Source organism: Phyllostomus hastatus, unplaced genomic scaffold (genome assembly GCF_019186645.2).
Source record: "Phyllostomus hastatus isolate PE091 unplaced genomic scaffold, TTU_PhHast_1.1 phas_contig_62, whole genome shotgun sequence".
In the NCBI taxonomy this organism is placed as follows: Eukaryota; Metazoa; Chordata; class Mammalia; order Chiroptera; family Phyllostomidae; genus Phyllostomus; species Phyllostomus hastatus.
In genome coordinates this window covers 19,974,456-20,000,000 of record NW_025333921.1, presented here as the reverse complement: position 1 = coordinate 20,000,000, position 25,545 = coordinate 19,974,456, and the positions used below count along the sequence as shown (strand labels likewise).

Genomic DNA, 25,545 nt, shown 5'->3' with positions numbered 1-25,545 from the left:
TGATGGGAACTGGAAATATCCTAAATGCACATTGTTGGGAGAAGGCATAAACAGAATGTGGCATAATCACACAGTGGAATACTATATGGCACTGAAAACAGATATGCTGGAGCTACCTGCATCAGTGTGGGTAACCCCACAAACACAAGGTTGATGAATAAACCCAAGGTATGTACAAAATATGTACCGTTTATATAAGGTTTAAAAACAAATCTTAGACTGTGCACGGATACCAACATATATAGGAAAAGTATAAAAACATGCATGAGAATGATCAACACCAGTGTTATCTTCTGGGGAGAGAAGAAAGAGAGGGATTAGAGATGAGCCTATCCCAAGCCCTTCCCTCTGGAACACTCACCACGAGCAGGCACAGGAGTTCTATCATTTCAGCAACCCCATGGGGTCCATTCAATTACCATATCTTCTTACAGAGGAAGAAATGGAGGCACAGGATCTCCTGAGAGATATTCCTGGGCTTTCAAGTCCAGTGGGAGGCCAGGGCTTGCTTCTTCAACTTGCCACTAACTCAGGAAAGCCATATTACTTTCCTGGCCTTGGTCTATTCTTCTGTAGAACAGGAGAGACTCACCCGCTTCCCCCTTTGTCAGTGTGGGTCAAGATGCTGGGAAAGTCTGTATAAATCAATCTAGAATATTTGCAGAGGCTCCCATGAGCCAAGCCTGGAGCCAGCTACATAGCAGGGGAGACTAAAAACAAAAAGATGTGGACAAGAGAAGGTGTGAATTAGAAAGTGATTCAACTTAACACAATTCAGTTCAATTTTACCTCGATTCAGTTCACAGACAGACAATGGTTAAGGATAAGGAATATTGCTTGAGCACCCAAAACATACTGGATCCTGTATTAGGTGCTTTTATAAATTATCTCACATAAGCCTAAATCACAACCCAGTAAAGTAGGGGCTGTTATCCCCACAGAACCAATGGGGAAACAGGATCAGGGAAGGTGGCCAACTTCCCCAGGTCACACAGCAGAGCTGACATTGTCAGGATTTGCCTCCCTCCATCCTGAGCTGCCCTTTGTTTTGTGCTGGGGGCACAGATAGAGGGCCCAGGACTTGCTGCCCTCTGGCAACTGTAGCCCGGAGCAAGAGGGTCTAGAGGGGTTGGGAGGAAAGGGAGGTGTGTGTGGCTGCAGCAGCCAGGGCAGGTTTCCTGAAGAAGGGGTGGGGGAGGGGGCTTCAGTGGGCTCACTAGTGGTAAGGCAGGCGGAGGCATTCCTCCATTCCTACCTACCCATTTCTTCGCTCAACACTCACTACAGCTTTCTCTGTGCCCCAAATAGCCATGGTCTAATATGAAGGTTTAACGCACAACATAATCCAGGTTAAGGTAAGGAAAGCGTAGGGGTCATACACACATAGGGCAGACACAGCGATGGCTCAGCTGAAATCCAAAGGGTGAGTAGGTATCAACCAGCTATACGGCAGGGGATGGTGCTCCGAGCAGAGAAAACATCGGGTGCAAAGGCCCCGCCTGGGGATGGTATAGAGAGGCAACCGGTCCCAGGGTGGCTCCAGCTTAGCTGAGGGGATGGGGCTGAAGTTGCCACCACCTCTCCCAGGTAGAGTGTCTAGACACTGTCTACATTCTCTAGCCAGCTAGGTCCCCAGGCCAGCACAGCCCTGTTGGGCAGGCTGGGCTCTCTCCAAAGGGATTAAGAGCAGGGGAGCCTGAACTGTAAGAGCGCATGTAATTATATACAAAAATGAAGGAGAGCTCCTTCATAACTGATGGTGGGAGAAAGTAAATACCAGCAGAGGTGCCCAGCTGCATTACCACATTATCCAGTCTGGATGGGACCCAGGGCAGCTGCCTGGTCACTAATATGCCTATAAATTATTGAAGTTATAAAGAAGAAAGAAGGTGTTATGCCACATCCATAAACAACTTGTTAGCTGAGACTCATGAAGGGGCAGTTGGCGCTTGGCATTGCATGAGCCCACCCACACCCTCCATGATTATACAGGGAGACAGATGAGGGGTGGGTGTGGGGAGAGGCTGAGATCAGGATGCCCCATTCCTCATCCCCTCTCTTAATCCACTGTGGAGACAAGGGGTGGTGGGAGAGAGCGGAGACCCACAGACATGAAGAGCCCAAACCAGACTAAGAGCTCCCATCACGTGGTGTGCAAGTACATACCTGACAACCTGCTGCAGGGATGCTGGGGGCCAGAAGCACTCTGAGGTCCTGTCCAACTAATGTGCTGAAGCAGGTGGGTGCTGGAAAGAACTGCACACTGGAGCCAGACACATAGGTTGAACTTCCCAGGGAAGCCTCTTGCTGGCCATGTGACCTTGACTATGTCACCCACCCTCTTGGAGCTGCTTTCCATTCACACTACCTGGAGACAATCACACCCATTGAGAGGAGTGTGGAGGGGGTCCAAGGGCAGCATGGATGTGATATTCCTGGTGCACAGTAGACCCCTGAGCAAAGGGCACTCCTTCTCCTCTCATCCACCCCCATCTCACAGGGCTCCTAATTAGATCAGGCCTCTGCCCCTCTGCCAGACCCTGTTGATGCTCCATTAAGGGCTGAGTCCAGGACATTAGCAGGAAGGAGGACAGTTGAGGAAGGGAAGGTGTCCAGCTGCCAGTGCTTGGCCCACCTCAGGTTCTACCACACACAGGGAGTCCCCACCCCCATGGAGCAGAGAAGGAAGAGGGAGGCAGGGCTCTAGAGCCAGAGCCACCAACACAAAGTAGCCTTACAGGGAGTTGGGAGAGGTAGGAGTATTAGCTGGGAATGCTGGCATTTTGGCTCCTTTATGGTGAAGAGCTTGAAACCCACTGTCTCACAGGCTGGGGGTCTGTAGTCTCAGGTACTCCCTTCTAGAGGTAGAGCCAGGCAGCCTGATTTGGGCACTTGGATGCCTCTGGTGTGCTCAGCTCAGCCAAGGGCCTAGGGAAGGCGTCCTCACCTCAGCCTGGCCTTGGAAAAGCAGTCAGGTCACTCTCCATAACCCTCCAAGGGCACGGGAGTGGGCCTGGGCCCATCGCTCGGGTTCTGGGCAGCGGACAGGCTCCTCTCTCCAGTTCTAAAATAACCCCCATTAGTTCTGTCAGTAGTTTCCTTTCCCCAGAGGAAAGGGAATCCTGAAAGTTCTTATCAGCTACACTGTGGGCTGGGGCTCTCCTCTAGGGTTCCTCTCTGCACCCCTTTATTTTATCTTGTGCAGCCTTGGTCTACCTCACTGTGGCCTGTTTTGCAGAGGCACAGAAAGGCATCACAGAAAGTCAGTGCTGAAGCCTGGAACCTGGGCCTCCTGCCTTTCACTCAGCCCCAGGAGGAGGTGGGGGAGATTACCATGTCACGATTGGTGCTCAGCACCATGTTGTGACAGCCACTGTGCTGTGGTGCTCCCAGGAGCTCTCTTGCTACATGAGGACTCCCAGCCATCGGCACATGCCTGTCTGGCAACAGGTACTTGCCATGATAGCCAGGTAGCCTGGTCAGAGAGAGAGGGAGGGATCTTCAAGGGACAACTCCTGGGACAGGGTGCTCACACAGCCCTAAGGACATCTTTCGCCCGGGATCACACCGTCTGTCTAGTTTCAAAGTCTGTGCCAAACTGAATGGGGGAGTATGAAAAGGTGCGGTGGTATGGTCCCCCACTGCTACAAAGAACTGGGCAGGTGCTCGTTTTGGGGGGAGGGCTGGTCAGATCAGGCCACAGCCCTTCATGGCTCTCAGAGATCAGCATCGGCCCCTCCCTGACCCCTCAATGGTCTGTCCCTCTCTGTCTATGCTTTCCCCCATCTCTCTGGCTGACTTTCCTTCTCTCAAAGGGTCAAGAGTAAGAAAGGTGGAACTGACCAGGCCCCCTGGATGGTGCTGGAAGCTGGGAAGGAATGGAGCACATGTGGCTGCCTGGGCTGAACCAGGTAGAAGAGCAGGGCCCGGGGGTAGTGCTGGGGGTTGTGGCAACCCTCCAAGACAACGAAGGCCCTCTTTCCCCCTACCTGGCTCAGACCTCCATGAGAACTGCTGGGGCATCAGTAGTCAGGCTGCACTGACGGAAGAGGCTTGTGGGGCGTGTAGAAGATGGCCCAGGTAGGGAGGGAGGCCCAGGAGCTTTTTCAGGGCCTTTTCTGGCTGTGTGGGCCTAGACCCCCTTCCTGCCATTCTTGGGGCACCACCCCACTAATCAGCACAGGGGTCAGGGAGAAGGAGGTACAGAATGTGGTTTACCCCAAGCCTCCACAGTTTAGTGTTTACACCTAGAGAGGAGCCACAGCTGTGGCTCAGAGACAGCAAGTCAAGGGAAAATCTCAGGTAGGATGCAAAAAACCAGGGCACCCTTCCTAAGAGTCTTGTGCCACCCCCAGGCGGGATGCTTGGGCTTTTTGCCCTCCTACCTCATCTCCCTCTAGTATGGGATGCGGGTAGGGAAAGAGCCAAAAAACCCCCAGAATTATCTTCTGGAGGGTGGGCCCCTTGTAGCACAGGCTTCCTCCACTAGGTGTGTGTTCTAGGAACCCATCTGTATCAGTGTACCAGCTGGTGTTGTTGTGAGAGGCTGCCTTCAGCTTCAGGGAATTTCTTCAAAGACTCTTTCAACACATTTGCCCATCATGACGGGTGATTTATGAGTGCACCTGCCCACACCCCACTTAGCGTTCAGCAGTTTTGACCAAAAAGAGCGTGACCCCCATGCCCCACCCTCCCTATTCACCAGATCTTTCCCAAGTGACTTGTCTTTTCTCAGATGAAAAAAGTCCTCAAAGGGAAATGTTTTGCCGACGTGGAAGAGGTGAAACAAAAAACAGCAGAAGCACTAAAAGGCATCAAAATTAATGTGTTCAAAAACTGTTTTGAGCAGTGGGAGAAATGTCTCCATAGGTGTCTTGCATCAAAAGGAGAGCCCTTCGAAGATGACTGAAGTTTAAACATGTCAGAATAAATACAAAATTTTTATAAGTAAATTCTGGTTTTGAGGGCCCCTCCATGTAGCTGCAAACAAGAAAAATGGTGGGTGCAATGAATGAGAAAGCCTTCTGAAATATGGGCCCCTCTGGGCAGAGCACTTGGATGAGTCCCTTTTCTGCTCCTAACGGTTGTGAGGATTAAGTGGAACAATTTCTTTGGGCCCCTGGGCACAGGGACTGGCACATGGTCAGCCCTCAGGAGAGTGACCACTGTGGTAGAGTCTAGCTGGTGAAGAAGTGTCTGCTTTGTGTGTGTATACAGTTTGTTGAGTTAGTGTTTTAAAAAATATGTATATAATTGCATTGCACGGCAGATCCTTTCGGTGTCACTATCAAACATAGGGTGTCATCTCCGTTTTGTGTGACAGGGTAGGCTTTCTGAGCAGGACTTTTCTGCAACTCCCTCATTCTCCAAGACTTTTCACCACAGTCGGAAAACCCAAGCCCCAATTTAGGGCTTCCTGGCTGTGCTGGGAAAGAGCAGCACCTGTGGTGTATACCTGGGCAGTACCATCCTTCTCTCTCCCTTTTCTGCCCATGTTGTCCTGGAAGCTCACCCCCTACAACTGGCAAACCAGAGCCCACGGGCAGGTGGTTGAGGAGATGCCCTGGTTCCAAAGGTCCCAAGAGCAGATCTGAGTATCTACCTGCTCCTTCTGAGCCCCCCACCTGCTTTAGGCATTTCTGTTACCTGGAAAACAAGGTTGGAATTGGTGGAAGGGTGAGTGCCATCAGAAGGGCAAGAGAGAACCAGCACATGTGCCCAAGATGACAGGAGATGGGCCCCAGAGCCAGGCTGAGCCAGGGGCAGCTGAGCCCTGGCTGACTTCTCACTGGCCATTCCTAAACCTAATGACCGTATTGCTGGCTGGCTCCCTCAGTCTCTCCAGCAACATGTGCAGAAGGGACTGTTGTGACCATTTCACAGATAAAAAAAATACCCTAAAGTTCAGAAAGTGGAGGCGACTAGCCCTGATAAAGCCAGAAGCAACAGCCAGGTCTGGCCCTGGTTACAGCTACAGAGGTTTAGGGTTGGATGGAAGACCTGTCTTCACTGGATGAATGATGTGGCTCAGGCCAGTAGCCCACAGCGGAGAGACCTGGAAGACCCCAGACAGTGGAAGGCCCCCACACTCTCGAACCAAAACATGAGCATGTACACTCAGACTCAGTGTTAACATCACCTGCTGGGGCGTGAAAACAAGCCATAAATACCTCCACTGCTGTGATGGCTCATCTGGCAAGTGGGGAGAGGGATCTGGTGCGTCCCTGGAAGTTTCCTAGTGACTCAAGAGACTCATGGACCCCTCTACACACCCAGACACGCAGCCTCCCACACACACATGCCCCAGGGCTGGCCTGTCCAGGAGCCTCCCCCAAAGACAGCAGGGTCAAGAAGACCACCCAGTCATTCCCTAAGCCAGGGGCTGAGGCATCTGGGAGGAGGCAGCCCTGGCCAGCCAGCCTGCAAAGACTTCAAACATCAGAGCTCAGGAAGAAGGGGTCAGGGAGGGCACCCAGGGCACACAATGGGGCCAGGAGAATGGAGCAAAATGGAGGGCTGACCTTGAGGCCTGCTCCTCTTCACTCTCTCTCCACCTCTTATCTCGCCCACTCAGGAGGCAGAGGGGTGGGCCTCACCACCACTCATTCTCCCAGTGCCCAGCTCTCCCTTCATTCCAGAACTTGGCAGGGCCATTTTCATATTAGTTAACATGTTGGGGGAGGGGGTGCCTGCTAAAGTAAATGCCAGCAGCATCTGAAGTGTGGGAAGTGTTGTGAACAAAGGTAGGCCTGCTCTGGTGGCCCTCTGATCCCTAGGCAGGTTGGTCCCCAACACCACAGGCCCTTAGTTGCAGGCCTGCACTCACTTTGTACCCACACCTGACTTACTGGTCCCCCTAAAGAGCTGGTTCCAGACCCACTTTAGAAAGGCTGGTGGTCTTTCCTAAAGCCCCAATTAGCATGGAACTGAAGAATAAAGAGAAGCAGTTAAAGACCTTGCTGATACAGACTTCCAGCCAAGATGGAGGCATAGGTAGATATGTTTTGCTTCCTCGGACAACCAAAAAAAGGAAAACAACAAATTTAAATTAAAAAAAAAACCCAGAACCATCAGAAAATCGAACTGTATGGAAGTCCAACAACCAAGGAGTTAAAGAAAAAACATTCGTCCAGACTGGTAGGAGGGGCAGAGATGGGCAGCCTGGGCAGAGAGGACTCATACCAAGGCAGCGGATTGGGTGGGCAAGGCAGCAGCTGGCAGACCCAGCAGTCCCACATTTGTGTGCAGATAAGCCAGAAGAACAAATGGGAAGCAAGATAGACCACACAACCCAGGGTTCCAGTGTGGGGAAATAAAGCCTCAAAACCTCTAGCTGAAAAAACCTGTGGGGGTTGCAGCAGAGGGAGGAGAGTTTGTTGGAGAGATCCACAGGGTCCTAAAATGTACTCAAACCTACTCACCCAAGAATCAGCACCAGGAGGGCCCAATTTGCTTGTGGGTAGCGGGGGAAGTGACTGAAAGCCTGGAAGAGATGAGCAAGCCACACTGTTCCCTGCCTTACCCCTCCCCCACAGACAGCGCCACAATGTAGTGAAGTGGGTTGCTCCACCCTGGTGATAATACCTAAGGCTCCAACCCTTACTACGTAACAGGTGTGCTGAGACAAAGACCTATATGGCCCAAATGAAAGAACAGATCAAAACTCCAGAAAAAGAACTAAGTGACAAGGAGTTAGCCAACCTATCAGATGCAGAGCTTAAATCACTGGTAATCAGGATGCTCACAGATATGACTGAGTATGGATGCAAAATAGAGGAAGAAATGAAGGCTCTGCAATGTGAAATAAAGAAAAATATAAGGGAACCAACAGTGAAGGGAAGGAAACTGGGACTTGAATCAATGATTTGAGCTAGAAGGAAGAAAGAAACATTCAACCAAAAGAGAATGAAGAAACAAAAATTCAAAAAAAAATGAAGAGAAGCTTTGGAACCTTGGGGACAATTTTAAACATTCCAACATCCAAATCAGAAAGGGTGCCAGAAGGAGAAGAGGAATAGCAAGAAATTGAAAACTTATTTGAACAAATAATGAAGGAAAAGTTCCCCATTCTGGCAAAGGAAATAGACTTGCAAGTCCAGGAAGCTCAGAGAGCCCCAAAGAAGTTGGACCCAAGGAGGAACACAGCAAGACACATCATGATTAAATTGCCCAAGATTAAAGATAAGAGGAGAATCTTAAAAGCAGTAAGAGAAAAGGAGACAGTTACCTAACAAGGAGTTCCCATAAGGCTATCAGCTGATTTCTCAAAAGAAACCTTACAGGCAAGAAGGGACAGGAAAGGAGTATTACAGGTCATGAAAGGCAAGGACCTACATCCAAGATTGCTCTATCCAGCAAAGCTGTCATTTAGAATGGAAGGGCAGATAAAGTGCTTCCCAGATAAGGTCCAGTAAAGGAGTTCATCACCTGGCCCTTATTAAATGAAATGTTAAAGGGACTTATCTAAGAAAAGAAGATCAAAACTATGAACAGCAAAATGACAACAAACTCACAACTATCAACAACTGAACCTAAAACAAAAACAAAACAAACTAAGCAAACAACTAGAAGAGGAGCAGAATCACATAAATGGAGATCACATGGAGGGTTATAAGCCGGGAGGGGGAGAATGGGGAAAAAGGTACAGGGAATAAGAAGCATAAATGGTAGGTACAAAATAGGTAGGTGGAGGTTAAGAATAGTATAGGACATGGAGAAGCCAAAGAACTTACACATATGACCCATGGACATGAACTAAGGGAGCAGAATTTTGGTGGGAGGGGGAGTGCAGGGCGGAAGGGGGTAAAGAGGAGGAAAAAAATGAGACAGTTGTAATAATACAATCAAGAAGATATATTTTAAAAGAAAGACCTTGCTAATATAATTCTCCCTTTGTCGTGGACATTAGCCAGCTTTACTCAGGTGTGTAGGAGAAGACAGCCCAGGAACATAAGATCCCAAATGGTCCTCAGATGCCTTCTTTGCCAGGGGGCTAGGAGGCCCTAGAAGAGACTCAGCCTGGTTGCCATTTCACAGTGAGTCCAGTGAATGTGCAAGTATATGAGCAGGCCTCAGTTTCCCCATCTACAAATTGGGACAACACTGCCTATACTGACTGCTTCGTGCAGGGCCTAGCAGCATGTAAAGGGTGGTGAAGGGTCTTCTGCATGAAGCCTGGTGGGGATGTAATGGGGGCAGACACACCTACAGCCCCCATAGTCAGTAAAGGGGCTGACTGTTCCTGCCTGTGCCTGTGCTGCTTGTCAGGGGAGTGTGGCCCCACCCAAACACAGCCTCCATACCACCACACACCAGCCTACAGGAGAACCTGTCGTGCACACAGAGGCACCCCCACCATGGTCACACATGCTGGCACACTCGTTCTGTCCCATAAGGAGTCCTGCTTTCCAGCTCCTGCTGTCATGGTAACCTAGAAAGCTGATGGGGGGGGGAGGGGACTGGGCTGTGGCTTACAATTCATAGAGAGGGCCAAGCTCTCCTTTCCTCCTCTTTCTGCCCCCAAATATGGGTAAAAATCTATGAGCAGGAGAAGCATGACAAGAATCTGGGATTTCTCCATTTCCAGGAGGGCCCAAGCAAAAGCTAGCCAGCCATCCCTCCTAGGAGCAGCCGTGGCAAAGTATAAACCCACATTCAGGGTGAAGCGGGAGGGCCAGCCCCAGGCTGAGTCTTCGAGATATTCTCTTGACTTCATTCTCAGGCATGAAATTCCAGCATGAGAGATTTCCTCCACTGGGCCTCTGAGGCACCTCTGTCCCCATAAGTCACTGGGCTGGGATTAGCAGACAGTCAGGGAGCATGTGCTACTTTAAATTGGGCCCAGGACTAGGAAAGGCCTTGCCACAGACCCTAGGGAAAAATTAAAATGTCTACTTCTCGATGAGCATTTGCTCCAAGCCAGGCACTAGGACTTCCTATAATCCAGGTGATAACTTGTTTCACATTCTGAACAACTACATGAGGAAGGCTCTGTTAGCATCCTCATTTTACAGGTGACAAAACAGAGTAACAGAGAAGCACAGTACCTTACCCAAGGTCACAGAGAAGTAAGTGACAAAGCTGGGACCAGCAGGTACACCCTAGCTGAAGAGTGTAGGGGTGTGGGAGGGCTCTGGGCTGGGTGGCTATGTGGTCTGGGACTTAGAACTCATTGCTCTAACCGCCTATTTGCAAGCACTGATTCTGAAGCAGGGAGGGCAGTTTCCCGGGTGGCCACCCTAGTGGGAGTCTAGAGATGGGTGGGTGGCCTGCTGAGAACCCAAGGACCCCAGAGGCTCTCAACCTGGCTCTGCTGTGGTCCCTAGAATGTCCTGCTCCTGACAGAAAGCACTAGGAAGCCAGAGATGAAATAGCCCCAGTCCATCTGCCAGAACACAGGCCAGCGGAGAGGCAGGTGCAGCTCACAGGAGAGTCTGACACCAGGCCAGTAGTGATCAGAGCAGAGAGGGAAGAGAGATGAGCCCCAGGGGTTGGGAGGCCTCCCTGGAGGAGGCAGTCGTGCAGGAATGATGGGATCCTGCCATGCAGAGAGGGGGACAGACATTCTAGGAGGAAGGTGCAATGGTGCCGAGGTTGGACAGTGGGTCTATACAAAGCCCATGGAGTGGCCACAATTGCCCATTGTGGGGACACTCAGAATATGATCAGAGGCCAAGCAGAAGCCTAGAAATTCCTCTCCAAGGTCTCCCTCCCCAGCTGAGATGCCACCATTTCTAAAAGACCAAGGGCCTAAGGGCCTCCCTGATGTCGAGCAGGAAGATACACAGGTACAATGGCAACTTAATGATCACAAATGGTGCTGCTTTTGAGCCCAGGCTCAAGTGGGCATGCAGTGGCTGCTGGCTCAGAGCAGGTGCTGCTCAAGGACAGCCGTGCTGAATGCTGTTCCAGGCATCAGGAAAGGCCCTGACAAACCACTGGACCACTTTCTGCTGCCCTGCCCCATAGCCCTCTCTTTCCTAAATACTTTGCCCTTCCCTCCATCCCCTCTCTTCCTTCTTTCCTTGTGTCTTCCTATCCTTGTTCCTTTATCTATTTTCAGCCCTCAGCACTTTTCCTGGAAGAGAACAGCTGGGCAGCTGCAGCCACAGAGGACTACTTTTTGACTAGTTTGCACATTTCCCACCTAGATAAAAACTGAAGCCACCCTTGCTAGCACATGGACAGATGGACAGTGAGGTATTTATTTCCCTGTCTCCTTCTTTCCTTCCCTCTCTTGATTCTGTTCTGGATTATCTAGGAAGACAGGGCAGTGGGATGGCAGCTGAGGGAGCGGGATAGTAAGGGACTTTGGCAGCATTGTAACTCCATTCTACAGAAGAGGAGACTGAGTCCCAAGATCACCCAGATACCATTATAGTTGCAATATTAACATTAGCCATACTGCTAGCATTTAAGGAGCACTTGCTGCATGCCAGGCACTGGGCCAGATACTTCAAATGCAATGAATCTATAGGCAGATGCATTATTGGCCCCATTTTACAGAGGGGAAAACTGAAGCTCAAAAAAGGGAAGTCACTGGCCTAAGACCATACAATTGATCAGGTAGAGCTGAATGTCCATGCAGTCATGCACATGGCCACTCTAGCAGCAGCACCACCCCAGCTTTCTGTAAAGCAGGAGAACCAAGATTTGAATCCATGTTTGTCTACATTCTCATTCTAAGACTGATGATTGTAGCTCTAACACAGGATGACCTGCCCTGAACCTGACTCTGAGGCAGGCAGGTACAGAGTTCCAACAAGTCTGGCTCAGCTCTGACCTGCCCTCTTTGGGCCTCAGAGACCCTGCTGAGAAAGAAAGAGACTGGACAGGTCGAGCCCTGAGTACAACAAATGAAGTGGGACCAAGCCCCCCAGTCCTAGGACCATGCTGAGCAACCCATACCCTCTTCTAAGGGTCGCCCTGTGCTTATCCCATTCTCCAGAGCCGGGGATTTCAGGTAAGCCCCTGCTCCTCTAGGACCCCAGTCTGCTCCCTGTTATCAGAGGATCCAAGGTGAGGGCAATAGGAACCTAAACCTAGGCTTCAAACCTGTGCTTACACTAGCCAGCAGCCCCAGAAATCCTGTACACACACCCATAGCACCCCTGTAAGGCCAGGAGGCTCTCAGCTCTGCATATGTTATTGTGGCTCTTGAACTGTGTACACCAAGCCCAAACTTTGGTAAGTGCCTTTAAGACACATCCAAGGAATGAAGCTCAACCCTGCACACTCAGGGAGGTCAGCTGGATGGGATGTGGGTGCACTACAGGATAGCCCTTGTATGATCTGCAAACCCAGAGCCCTCCTTGGCTGACAATGTAAAAATGTGCTTTAATAGCAGCACACTGGTTCAGGTCAGTTGAATGTGCCAGGCTAATTTGTGGCCTGCGTAAATGTTCATGAATTCAAAGTAAACATAGTGGGTGGTGAAGCCTGTGTTCAGTGTTTGGTGAGACAGAGGACTTTATAAAAAATATGTCTGGTTGTTAGAAATGTATGTGTGAGGCCAGTGGCAATACACGTGTTTACTACAAATGTAAGGTTTGATGCATATACCCACGGGAATCTTAACACAGAGCTGACCATCAGAGATGAGAGAACAAAGGCGAAGGGTCACACGTGGGAAGGAAAGAAGGACTGTGAGTGGGGAGGGGGGCACAGAGGCAGCCGGGGGTAGGGATTGTGGCTGCTGGCTCAGGGTAGAGAATCTGGTCAGCTGGGGTCCAGAGGTGGATGGAGAAGGGCTCAAGCTGGAGGTCAGAAACCAAGGGACCTCCGAGGACAAGTCAGAGATTTGGGCATGCCAGCTGGACCCTCTGCCCAGGCTGGGCTTCCACAGGTTGTCCCTCTGAGGAAGCAGTTCCCAACACTGCTATGACTGAGAGAGTGATGCCCTGCCAGAAGGAGAATGGGGAGAAGGAAAGAGTGGGGAATCCTTCTACCTCCTCAGCTCTGTCATCCCAAGGGGTCAACTATGGAAAAATAGAACTAGAGTCATTAAGCCTTAGTTCCAGTCCCAGCCACAGGAGACATGGTCAGTGCACATAAAATCCCAAGCCTCAGTCTTCTCACATGAAAAATGGAAGGGGTGGTAATACTACCATGTGGTTCCCCACATGAGAGGGGATGTCAAAGGTCTTTGCAAACTGTAAAATGCTGTCCAATGTCAGGAGGAAGAAGAGTCCTGGTCCCTGGGGCTTGCTGCCTACTGACAAGCATCAGAGAGGCCAATCTGAGGTCTCTGTGGTATATAAGCACGTGCACAGCATGCGTGTGCACATTTATGTTTTTAAGACCCAAAGCTCTCAGAGACGCTGCCATGAAGGTTTGTATTGAGAGAGAACAGGACATGAGATTTTAGGATAATCTTAAAAGCCATATATATATATGACTTTTATATATATATATATATATATATATATATATATATATATACACACACATATATATATACCACGTGATATATATATATCATGTCAAAAGAACTGGAGAGGCTTAAGTGATGCCCAGGTGGGACATAGAATAAAACTATCTTTCCTGTTATTTTTCAATTGTCTCCATGGAGGGTAAAATAGACAGAGGGTCGCCATAGCAACCCTGGCCATCCAGCAGAGGGCAGCCTGGGCAGAACAGGGTGAGTCCCCCAGCAGGCCCTAGAGGCCAGGGCTGGGTCCAGTCCAACACCCTGTCCTGGGCATCCAGTTCCTCCATTCTGGAAGCCACCACCATGGGAGGAGAATAGACTGCGGTCGCCAAGTGGTGGGCCCAGGCTGGCTGGGGACTGGGAGCCACATCCGAAGATGGAGAAGTCTCAAGACTGGGATGGGGTGAGGTAGGGACGAAAGGGCAGTCCTGCAGGGTCACCACAGCTGGTGAGGCCATGCACGGCTAGCACAAGATTGGGAGATGGGGTAGGCGGTGAGAGGGTATAGGTGCTGCAGTGAACAGGGCATGGGTAGGGGCAAGCTGGTGGCTCTCCTAAGCCAACCCTGAGCTAACACAGGGCGAGTAGACATTTTAGAGGCTGAGTTGAAGGCAGAGGTCAGGCAGCACAGGGATGTGGAGAAGAAAAAAACTAATTGGAAAAGAGTAGCCATGGCAGATTGATATATCTGGGTATGTACACAGAGGCCACTTTTGATGGAAAACTGAATTGGGGAGAAGAGAGACCCCTCCATTTGTGGGAAGGGAGCTGGAAGCTCACTGCCTCCTTCATTGCATATCCCTAGTGCCCGATACTCAAGAAGTTTTTTTTTGTTTTTTCTTTCTTTCAGTAAATGACAGAGGCCTGAATGAACAGTGTTCAGAAAGCTACATGGACACTCTAAGAAGGCAGCTGACACCTTCTTTCCGGTAATTTGTAGGGTGTATAGAAAGGGCTAAGTAGCTAAAGAAGCCAGTGCAACTTAAACTTGCTAAAGAGATAGTAGCTGGCCTGCGAAGACAGAGGAATCTTAGCATGAAGTGGCCTAGGGCACACCTAGAGCTTCTGGAAACCCAATCTGGAAAAAGTGGGAATAGTTCCTTCTTAAGGCCAATGACAAAAGCTCAAATTTGTATCAAGCAGTGACTGATAACCATCCATTTCTGCCCAGAAAGCACCACACTGTTCCTAGGTATTTAGACTCTTTAAGTCATGCTCTGACTTCGTAAGCAATTAAGTGACCCTCACAGTCCTGGAAGTCACAGTTTCAAAACAGCTTCACCCAGTGAACTGGTACTTTTGCCAGTCTTATTTCAAGGGAAAGAGGCTCTGCGGTAATTTGGGGTTTGGGGAACTTGGGGTCTCTGGGCTGAAGGCTCAGCAAGGGTGGCCTTGGAAGACATCTCAAACTCGAGGTCAAGGACAGTCACAGAGCAGGAAACCTAGAACCCATTCTCCATCCATGCCAGAACGTGGCTCTGTCTGCTCACCAAGGAGATGTTGCCAGATGACCCCTGAGAAGTGGGCACAAACACACCACAGGGTCAAACAGCATGAGCACGTGTCATGCACCCACTGGCTTTGGGCAAATCTTTTGCCTTCCCTGTGAATCAGGGAATCAGTGGGACAGAGCACCCATCACAGGACCTTGTGAGGATTGAATAAGATGGACCCAAAGTGGTCCATTAACAGTAAAGTGTCAAAAAGAGTTCATTCTTGTTGCTGTTATCAATACACTGGGTATAAGGGGTCCCATCCCATAGTCCTAGGAGAGTCAGAAGCCTCCCTGGCCTCCCAGCAGCAGCAGCATCCCTTCTCTGCACTATAAAATGTTGGCTGACAGCTCTTCTGTCTTCCTGAAAAACCCCAACATCTTTTGCCTATAGCTACAGCTGGGGAGAGGGAGGGAGATTTGCTAGAACATGGAAATTATGCTTCCCCTTGTCAATACATATATCTTCCAGGTGACATCTGTCACTCACTCTGATTCCAGAGGCATGCTGCTTCCAAGTCACTGCTCCTGCTGTTCTCAACCTGCAACCTGCCCCACTTCCTTGCCCAGCTAAGTGGTTTAGAGTCCAACTTCAATACCTCCTTCACCAGGGAGCCCTCCTGGATTTCTCCAGTCCAGTGGTGGTCAATGGCAGGACCAGAGGGGAGAGGGCAGGAGATTGGGCTCAACCTAGAGTCTGTCTGGTTTGTGCCATGGCTGGTAACCAAAGAGCTTCCTTGAAGGGAGTGTGCCTCCATCACACCACCAGGTCTTTGCTGGTTACCTGTCTGTCTCCTCCTCTGATTGTGAGCTACTTCAGGAGAAGGCAGAGTCTGACCAGCCCAGTGAGTGCAGAGAGGCATAGGGTGGATGGATAAGGTTCTCTTTCCCACTTTAGGGAGGGGGAAATGCTGTTCGGTAAAGAAGCCCTCAGAATCCCAATGTCAGAGATGGGGATGGGAACCTAGGCCAATCCCTTCACTGGGGGAACTGAGGGCCAAAGAGGGAAAGGGACTTATCCAAGGTCACACAGCCTGTGTGGCTGTGAACTCAAGACTAAATTGCCTTCCCTGCCGCTATCCCCTCCCCTGCAGGCCTTGGTTACTCACCCTGGACTCTAGCGCCGACCTGTGGCCTCCAGTCACAGAGTGCAGTGTCTTCCTGAGGCATCAGGGGAGGTGCCGAGTGAGAGGTAGGTCCTCAGCCTGGTGGGTAACCCCGGCCACACTGGGCCCTCTCAGCGTCCAAATGAACATTTGTGGAACAGAATTGAATTTCCTGGTTGATTGCAGGAGATGGAGTTTGATCTGGGTTTTATGTTTTCATTTGTTAAAAGAGGCCCTGGGTGGGTGGTAACAGGGGTATGGCAGGGGTGGTGGGGGCTCAGCCGGGAATCAGGATGTCTGTCTGCTTGTCCTGGCTCTGCTGCCACCACGCTGTGTGTCCCTGGGCACCCCCTCTCTTTGTCTCAGAGGCAAAGGTCTTCATCTTCAAGATGGGGATTGTCCATCAACCCTAACAGCCCACTGGGGGAAATGGCCAGAAAGGAAAAGGGGATTGGCTCTCCTAGGAGCTATGAGTGAAGGAGAAGAGAGCTAATATTTATTAGGTGTCTTCTGTGTGCCAGGGTCCCCACTCCCTTTAGCACATACTATACTTGTAGACAGGTGCCTGTTGTCATCAGTTAAGAAATATTTGCTAAGATCCAGTTTTCTTCCTTTCAGGCACACGGTGAGGAAATGCACTTCCCCTTCCCCTTTGAAGTTGGGCAAGGCCCTGTGACTTGCTTTGACCAATGAACTGTTAGTTGATATTACCTGTGTCACATACATAAGGGAGCTTTACCAGCCCATTTGGCTTTGGCCACGCCTCTTCCTGCTGCCATGGCATTGTGGGTTCACATAGTGAGATGGGGGCAGCTCCTTCAGCCTGGGGTCCTCAGTGACAATGAGGAACAGACCCTCCTCTCCTTTTGCAATTGAGGTGAGAAACATGGCTGAGCTGTTTTAAATCTCTGTGAAGTTTAAGGTTGTTATCGCAGCAAAACCTATGTAGTCTGACTGACAAAGGGCTGCTCCACTCCTTGTTTTCCAAATAAGGAAATGGAGGCTCAGAGAGGTTCAGGCTGACCAGAGTGTATAATTAGCAAAGTTCAGAGTCAGTCTCACTCCACCTGACTCTTAAGGCAGGGTCATATCTCTGGGCTGGCTGGGTATACTCCCACTGCAGCCAGTGGGAATTGAAGCCGGGTGCTCAGCATCTATTTCTCCCTGTGCACCACTCTTTGCTGAACACAGTGCTCCTGCAACCTGCCACAATGGCCCATTGGACAGGCTGGACTGGGGCCTTCAGTCTGTGGGAGCTAGAGAAAGTCAGAGGAGAGAGGTCTGGAGGGGTCATGAAAGGGAGTCCCAGGGCTAGGCAGACCGGTGTTCTAGTCCTGTCTCTGTTCCTCTAGCTGGATGACCTTGGGAAAGTCAGTCTCCTTCTCTGAGGCTCAATCTTCTCAGGTGTCAAGTGGGAATGACACTACTTCCCTAGCTATTGTAAGAGTGAAATGAGATGTGAAGATCTTGGCACAGAGGAGGTCTTGACACATGGGCTCCGTTATTACTGGAGGCAACAACCAGAGTGCAATAGCTTCACTCTCCACCCCTGCCCTCCCCACCTGCTCAAAGGGAATAAGGCCAGACTTCCCTCCTCTGCTCTCTAGACACTTGCTAAAGGCAGCTTGCTTCATTTTCCCTGTGGCCCTTCTCAGCCCCAGAGGAGGGAAGGAAACGCAGTCCAGAGAGCAGGGCGTTCCCAGGACCACACATCAAGCAGTGCTGGTGAAGCTGGTGTTACAGTGCCAGGCTTCTTGCTTGGTGGCCCTGTTTCCCAAGGGTCTGGAGGGATTTCCCAAGAAGGTTCCCCCAAACATGACAGGTGAGGCTTCAGGAAGAGGAGCTAGGGGAGAGCCAGGGACTCAATGGAGGCGGCAGTTCTTTAGAGCTACCCACATGGTGTGGGCCTGGTTCTGCCCCCACACCCAAGCTCCCTAGTTGTCACCACTGCCTCTTCCTGCCATCACACTCTCCTCTCTGTCAGATAGCTCCTCCCTACAATGCTGCTTGCCCAGAACATGGCTGTGCTGGGTCCCACGATACCTTTGTTCAGTTGGGCACTCCTGCAGGCAAAGAACCACATACACTCACACCTCTGTCCCCAGCTAATGCTAGGGACCATGTCCTGCAGATCATACCAGTGGCAACTGCTCTAGTCACCCCACTGCGGGCACACTACAGGAACCCTGTAAACAAGGTGCTGTCAACCCCATTTACAGAACGAGGGAACCGGGATTCAAGGAAATTCATCTGCCAGAGTTCCAGGGATGGAGCTAGACTCACACCAGGCATGCCCACCCCCAAAAGCCTGTATTCTCAGCATATCCACCCCCCACACCCTCTCCAGATGGATGGGTGGAAACAGCCTTTTCCTTTCCACTCCCCACATCCTCCCAAGCTCACCTCCCACCTCCCACCTCTGTACTGTTCCTTCTTCTCCCTCCAGGCAGCCTTCCACACCTGACCTTTCACGTGGGGGCCCACTGCCAAGCTACTGAATGCACTCTGTGGTGCATTCAGGTTAGCACGGACACCTGCCACTGACTGAGGCCTTAGGAACAGGGGCCAAGTCTTTTGCTCTCTCCGCCCCATTGTCACTGTCCACAGGGTGGACACTCAGGGGAGAGGGATGAGAAAAGGAACTCAAAAGGGACCAAAGTGTTGACTTGAAAGCTCAGGCAGGGCACAGGGTTGCGTGTTCTAAGGAAAATGTTTACCCAAGTCCTGGACAAGGGGTAAGGGAGAAAACCAGGGCCCACTTTGGCCCTGGGCTAAGCTCTGAGGAACACAGGCCCCTGATCAAACCTCAACAGCCCCAGAGAGCTCCCACTGCTCCCGTGGCTCCCTGTCTTGCTATCTCTCCCTCATTGCCTTTTTCCACCCCCTTTCCCTGCCCTTTTTCCTTTCCTAAAAAACACAGAGAAATGGGATTCAGAAGCCTACACCGCCTGCGAAGTATGGTTCAGCCTCCCCAAAAGAGGAAATGCCAGCATTCAGGTTCTCATGGCAACCCAGCCCCCACCCCCCACAGCCGCCCTGCACCCATATGGTGAGATTCGCATGGCACTGACTCAGCTGCGCCCTGGAGTCCTAGGCCCAGGCTGCAACAGGTGATGTTGGTTTATTCGGCTGGCTGCGCTGGCCAGGGCTCAGCCCTCCTAAGCAAATGAGACCACCTCCTACAGGGATTCTTTGGTGGGGGCAGTGCTGTTTTAAGATCTACCCAGGGTGTAAGAAGGTGGGGGCAATATGCAGAAAACTTTCTGTGGTCAGGAGTAATCTTATACAGCTTTGAACTATTTTCAGCTCTTCAAGGCAGAACAGAGCGAGCTGGTCAAATGGGGGAGAGGGGTTCCTTCTGCCTACTCCTTCCCTCTGCCTTTGACCCCCAAGGCATGACCTGGACTTTAGGGGTTCTGTTAGGTGTGGAGGGATGCAGGAAACAGAATGGAGCTGGTGCTGGTTTCTTTGCCCCTGGCAGTAGAGCGCCAGCTACCTGCCCCCACTCCACACACACCATAGCACTGGTGCCCAGCAGCCCCAGTCTCTGAGCTGTGGGATGAGGAATCAAGGCTTGGGCCCTTGCCATGGCTGAGCTGCCCTGACACTGCCCTTTATACCCCTAACTGCTCCCTGAGCCCAGGGCAGCTCCTACCAGCCTGCTGTGTGGACTCCTAGTTTCCAGGCCAGCTGGCATTTCCAAGACTAATGAAATGGAAGGTGGTGCCAGGCAGGCCTGCGGACAGCAGGCTGGGGGCTGAGAAGCAAATCTCCTGGGCCCTGGCACCACCCTACTGCTCTCCTTGGCCTCACAAGACTGACAGGCACAGCAGAGCAGTGGGGTACATCTGGGTGTCTCTCCTGCTTGTCTCCTCCTCACCCCACCTGACCCTGGAGCAGCTGCCCTAGCTCACCAAAGAGCTACCCAAGGTAGGTTAGGCAGAGAGGGGGCTGAGCGGGGGATGGTGGTAACCCAAGCCCCAAACCTGAGGGGAATGGAGCTTAGGATCCATTTAGTCTGGCTTCATAAATGTGGCTCTTTCTGTCACCTTGGGGTCATTCTCCCTGGATGCTCTGACCCCAGGCTTCCCTATTTGATCCCTCATGTATTTTTCCCATTTGTAATCCCTCTCCCCAGACACTTCTATGAGTATCAGAGTCGGGGAACTTAGAAGGGATGAGCCTGACCCTTTAGGAACAAGAGAGAGTCAGGAACTGCACAAGGTCACACAGCAAGTCTGGGGTCAAGCTGGGCCCAGGAACAGGCCCCTGCCTCCCTGCCCACGGTCCTCTTAGAGTCTTGAGCTGCTTCCTCTGATTCTTTCTCCCCTTCAGCTGACTGCAAGAAAGAAAGGATGGGTGGGAAGGATGGATGGATGGATGGATGGATGGATGGATGGAGTCGGCAGTCGGGGGAGCAGGGATTCAGGAACAGATGGGCTTTGAGGTTCCTCTGCAGATGCCTGGGGGAGGGGAGGGGGCCCCGAGAAACTGGAACTGTTACCAAGTTTCGAGTTAAAACATTCTTCACACTCCCACCTCCTTTACTGTTCTGATGCACCAAGACGTGACAAAAATGTGTCAGATTTTTAAAAAACCACACACACACACACACAAATGCCAGTCCCCATCTCCACCGCCTGCCCAAGATCGGGCCATCTGTTCCCCAGGGGTGAGAGGGGAGTGGGGCTTGGCAGTTGGTGCCATCACTCTGGATACCCCCACCACTGGGTCTGGTCCAGTAATGGCCTTCAGGTGATGGATCTAGGAAGGAGAGGGCTGTGACAGTGCTGTCCCCTGGCCGTGCTGTCCTCTGGCCATGCTGGCCCTCCTCTCCAACTTGCTGCATTTGAGGGCACTGGGGCTGAGAGAGCCCTCCCTGGACATCCAGAGCCCACCTCATGGTATAGATGAGAAACTGAGGCCAGAGACGAGAGGCTGGTACAGGTCTGAGTTCCTGCCCCTCTCACTCATTCAACAAACACTGACTGAGCAGGTTTTGGCGACAGCACTGCTTTGGGCGTGAGGGATTCAGAGCAGAATAGACAGCATGCAGGAGACAGCCAATCAACAAGAATAAACACATGGAAAAGCGGGTCTTCCAATAGAAAGTGGTGAGAGGACAAGGAAACAGACAGGCCTTGCCACAGGGGCTGTGGGGAGGTCAGGCTGACCAGTTACCACGATGTGTCTGGGACTGTCCTGGTTTTAGCATTCACAGTTCTGTGCCCTGGAAACACCTTGGTCTTTAAGTTGGGTTCATTTTTGCTGAGTTCCAAACATGGAGACCAAGGGTCTAGGACCCTGAGAGAGAAGGGTGGGCTCTGAGGGGAGGAGGCCAAGATATCACATAGGGCCTGGTGGGTCCTGAAAGGGAGCGGGGGTTTTATTTGGTCACAGAATCAAATTTTATTGTGATCATTGAGCCAAATGAGGCCTCTAACCTGCAAGGGTTACAGCCAGTAGAGAATTTAGAAAATTCATCAAGGCTAGAGGCCTGGGGCAGGGCACTGGCTCACGTGCCTGCAGAAGGCACAAGGACTAGATTCTGCCAGGCCTCCAGAGCTTCCCCAGGGAGTGGGGACTTTAGCCCAAGGCCGTCAAGGAGCCACTGAAGGGTGTAAGCAGTGGCTTGGTGTGTTCAGATTTGTAAGTAAGAAACCCTAAGGCCCCCAGATTGTCATGTCCCCAGTTGGGCCCTTTTTGCCATTTCCAGAATGTTATCCATCACTGTGCTCACACCCAAATTGGGAATATCTGATTGTCCTGCAGGGCCCAGTGCAAATGCCACCTCCTCTGAAAAGTCTTCCCTGATTTGCTCCGGAAAGCAGATATAATCATGCCCAACTTGGACTCCTCCATTCTGAGGACTCCCAAGTATGGGCCCCATAGGAGCCCTCACCACAGGGGCCACCCTGACAGCTCCCAAACTTTGTCCCACTGGATCCTCAAGGCCCTCTGATTAGATCCACATCCAAGGTGTGGACATGAAGACTCAAAGAGGGGAACTGGTTTGCTTGAGACAACACAGCAGCTGGTGGTTGAGGGCAGTTCAGAACAGTGTTACTTCTCAATTAGAGTTCCTAGGGCCCTGCTGGGGGGTGAGGGAAGAAATAAGGAGTGGCCAGCTCTCTTCCCACAAGGAACGGGTGAGTGGTCATTACCAGAGTAGGCTGGATGAAATAGGTTGTGAGCGTGGTGGTTGGCTATATGGGAAAAGCTGGCCATGGCTAGGAGATTTATAATGGAAGTCTCCCAGGTCAATTGCTGAGCTACCAGGCAGCCTGACCATGAAGGCTAGCAGGTTAGGAGAGGCTGGGGTGGGTGGGTGGGACCACCTAGAAGCAGCTGCTAAGCTTCCTCCAAAAGAGGGTGCCAGGGGCAACCAGAAGACTGCCTGGGGGAGATGGGAAGGGGTGGGGTCTGAAAACCCACCATTTATTTCACATTTGTCTGCTTAAAGTGGTGAGAGTCCCTGTGAGAAAGCAAGAAGCTATTCCTCACCCCTCATTTCAGCAGTCCATTAGGCCATCCTTCTAGATAGGAGGGTTCAGCACAGTTATTTTTTTACTCTGAGCTTCTGTCTCCCCACCTGCAGAATGGGGATCCTCTTCCCAGATCCACTTACCCTAAAGGGTTCATCTGAGACTCACATTAAGTGAAACTCATAGACAGGCTCTGAGGCATGTCCAGCCTGGGGTAGAGTCGGGGGTGTACCAGAGGGCCAGAGAGCTGCTCAGCCACAGGAGATTCGGACAGGTTCAGAGACTGGAGAACGCTGGTTTTGACTCCTTAGAGAGCCTGCATGGTAACCCCTGCACCAATGATCTTCCTTCCTTCCTTCCCTCCTTCCTTCCTTCCTTTTTTATTTATTTATTTATGTTTAGAGAGAGGGGAGGGGAGGGAGAGAGAGAGGGTAAGAAACACTGATGTGAGAGAGAAACATCAATTGGTTGCCTCTTGTATATGCCCTGACCAGGGAATGAACCCACAACCCAGGCATGTGCCTTGACCAGAAATTGAACTGGCGAGTTTCACTTTGTAAGCCAACACCTACCCAACCAACTGAACCACACTGGTCAGGACACTAACAGACTTTCTAAGAGGTCCTCTGAGATCCTGGGGAGAGGCTGCCTAGCCTGGAGCAGCACCCTCCCAGGTATGTTATGGTAGAACTATGAGCACCTAGGGAGAAGCAGAGTCTCCCTTGCCCTCCCCAAGTGACCTCCAGCAAACACCTGACATGGTTTGTAGTGCAAACAACTTGACTCTCTTCTCTGTACCAAGTGGGAGCTGAGATGGAGGTTCAGAGGAAGGAGAGAAAGGTTTGCCTCCTACTCCCTTATTCTCTTCCTGCTCAACATTCTTCCCTTATCTCCCTAACCATTAGAAATTCATCTGGGTTAGTATATTAATTAAATGACTTAATACATGTGCACTGTTAACAACAGTGCCTGGCAGATAGTAAAAACTGAGGTAGTAACTATTATTATTATTACTACTATTGCTCTAATGTCCCTCTGTTCTAATCTAAATACCATGGTCAGGATAAGTTGCTACCAATCACTCACACCGTAGTGTGAATTAGTTAAAAACCACCTTGCTTTTCTGATCTAAGGTCAGTGTCTCTTAACATGAAGGTAAATTTGGAGTTTGTGTGGGAGGCATGATAAGCAAGACCTGAGCCTCTGATCATGGGGTTTCAGAGTGACTCCAGGTCTTCCTAGACTAGGTGGAGAAGGTGGAGAGTGAGGGGTGAAAAGCCTTCAAGGGCTTGACAGTCTGTTCTAGTTCTCCACCAAACCAGGTTTCCAGTTTGGGAGCAGGGAAACCCACCAAGGCGGCGATGAGCCTCTTCCCTGGAGCACAGACCTCTTCCCCAGAGGGGCAGGAGAGAGCAAGGACGGGATCTGAGCTGTCCCAGAGCATGACTGCCTGCTCACCGCATGGCGGGCACTGCAGGGAGAAGCTACAGAGATAGGGACACGCCTGGGAGGTGGGCGTGGTTATGGGTATAGAATGGAAAATGAAGACCTTCAGATGGGCAAAGGTGAACTGATTTTCAGATAGGCCCATGAGGGAAGGCAAAGATGGGTCAGCTGTGAACTCAGATGGCCATATCACAGGGGCCAGTCAGTGCCCAACCCACCAGAACCACCCAGAACCAAGAAAGTAGAACAGAGGAGAGATGGGGCAGGGAGCTTTGGATGAACAAGATCCCACAAGTTAAAGCATGAGGAACTGTGGCCAGATTCCAGAAAAAACTCTTGGCCAGCTCAGGGAACCAACAGGGAAGTCTGGACTCCTAAAGACAAGGATCCACCTTTCTCTCAAAGGAGCTTGTCCCAGCTCTGCCTCAAAGCAGCGAGCAAAGCCTCCTTGCTGAGTGTTCACTTGTGGGAGACCCTCCTCACCAGGAGTAGGTCTGTATTCCCCATGGGCAGGCACTGTCCCCCCCATCCATATGCCTTGGAAAAGCATCCCTTTTAGGCCTCAGTTTGTGCATCTATGAAATGGGAATAACAGTGCCTACCTTGCCAGACCATACGGGACTCCAAAGGAGATACAGTCTACTCCCCCGCTGAGCCACCACCTCTGAGGGCAAGGCTGAAACAGGGCCTTCTCTGTTTGCTGGGTGAATAGTTGGTCACATCGTCGAACCACTCTAGATCCCACATCACTTGGCCCAATGACTTCCCCACTCTCTGTTCCCTCTTTTGTCCTGCCCTTCCCAGAGGAGGCTGAGCAAGCTGAGACAGGGTGGCCATCACCACACACAGCACAGGCCAGCCTTCTATTCCAGTGGGCTTTAGTTTCCTTGTCTGTACAATGGCTGTGCTGACCCAGAGGATCTTGCAGACCCTCCAAGGGCCAGTGGCTCTTGGCAGGAAGAGGTTGTTTCGGGTCCTGCCCCAACCTTCACAGTCCATTCCTGCCCTGGACATGGCCCACAGTGCACCCTGCCTACCTATCCTTCCATCCCAGGATCTTACCTGGCCCTCTGAATAGAGGTCAGAGGAGAAGGGGGTGTGGTGAGCCACAGCCACCTCTAGCACAACTAGTAGCCAGCTGACAGACTGAATTATACCTTTTCCAGTTCCTTGCCTGTTGGTCAGGGAACATGCACAAGTGGGTGTGTGTGTGTGTGTGTGTGTGTGTGTGTGTGTGTGTGATCCTGGCCCTCGGCAACCCAAGGCTCCCCTGTGTGCACTGAGTGCCAGGTGAGCAGAAGGATGAGGTGCAGGCAGGCAACTCCTGTTCTCCCAGCAGAAACCCCAGATGCCTCAGCTCCTGTCCCAGCTCCTGCCCGAGGGGCCCAAGTATGGGGTGGCAGCTTCCTGGTTGAGGCTGCACAGTGAGGGAAGAATGCACCAGGCATGGTCTGAATGGAGGGAGGATGGGGCCAGCTGGGGACCTTGAGGACAAGGAGGCATCAAACTCCTTTCTACAGCTTCTCGAGGAGGAGGCCAGATAACGCCACAGAAACCCTAGTCTGAGTGGGAGACCCAGCCCTGGTC

General features: G+C 51.3%; 1 protein-coding gene across 2 annotated transcripts in view; it reads right to left on the bottom strand.

Moving 5' to 3' along the window:
- LINGO1 (leucine rich repeat and Ig domain containing 1) overlaps positions 1-25,545 on the bottom strand; it is a 188,896-nt gene that overhangs the window by 23,758 nt on the left and 139,593 nt on the right. The window contains exon 1 of one of the 2 annotated variants that reach the window (XM_045848663.1): positions 362-568. The exons of the other annotated variant lie outside the window; for it this stretch is intronic. Coding sequence (XP_045704619.1) covers positions 362-388 — 27 coding nt within the window. The 5' untranslated portion in view covers positions 389-568. Of the gene's footprint in view, positions 1-361; positions 569-25,545 lie in introns of those variants that run through there. 2 annotated transcript variants of the gene reach the window in all.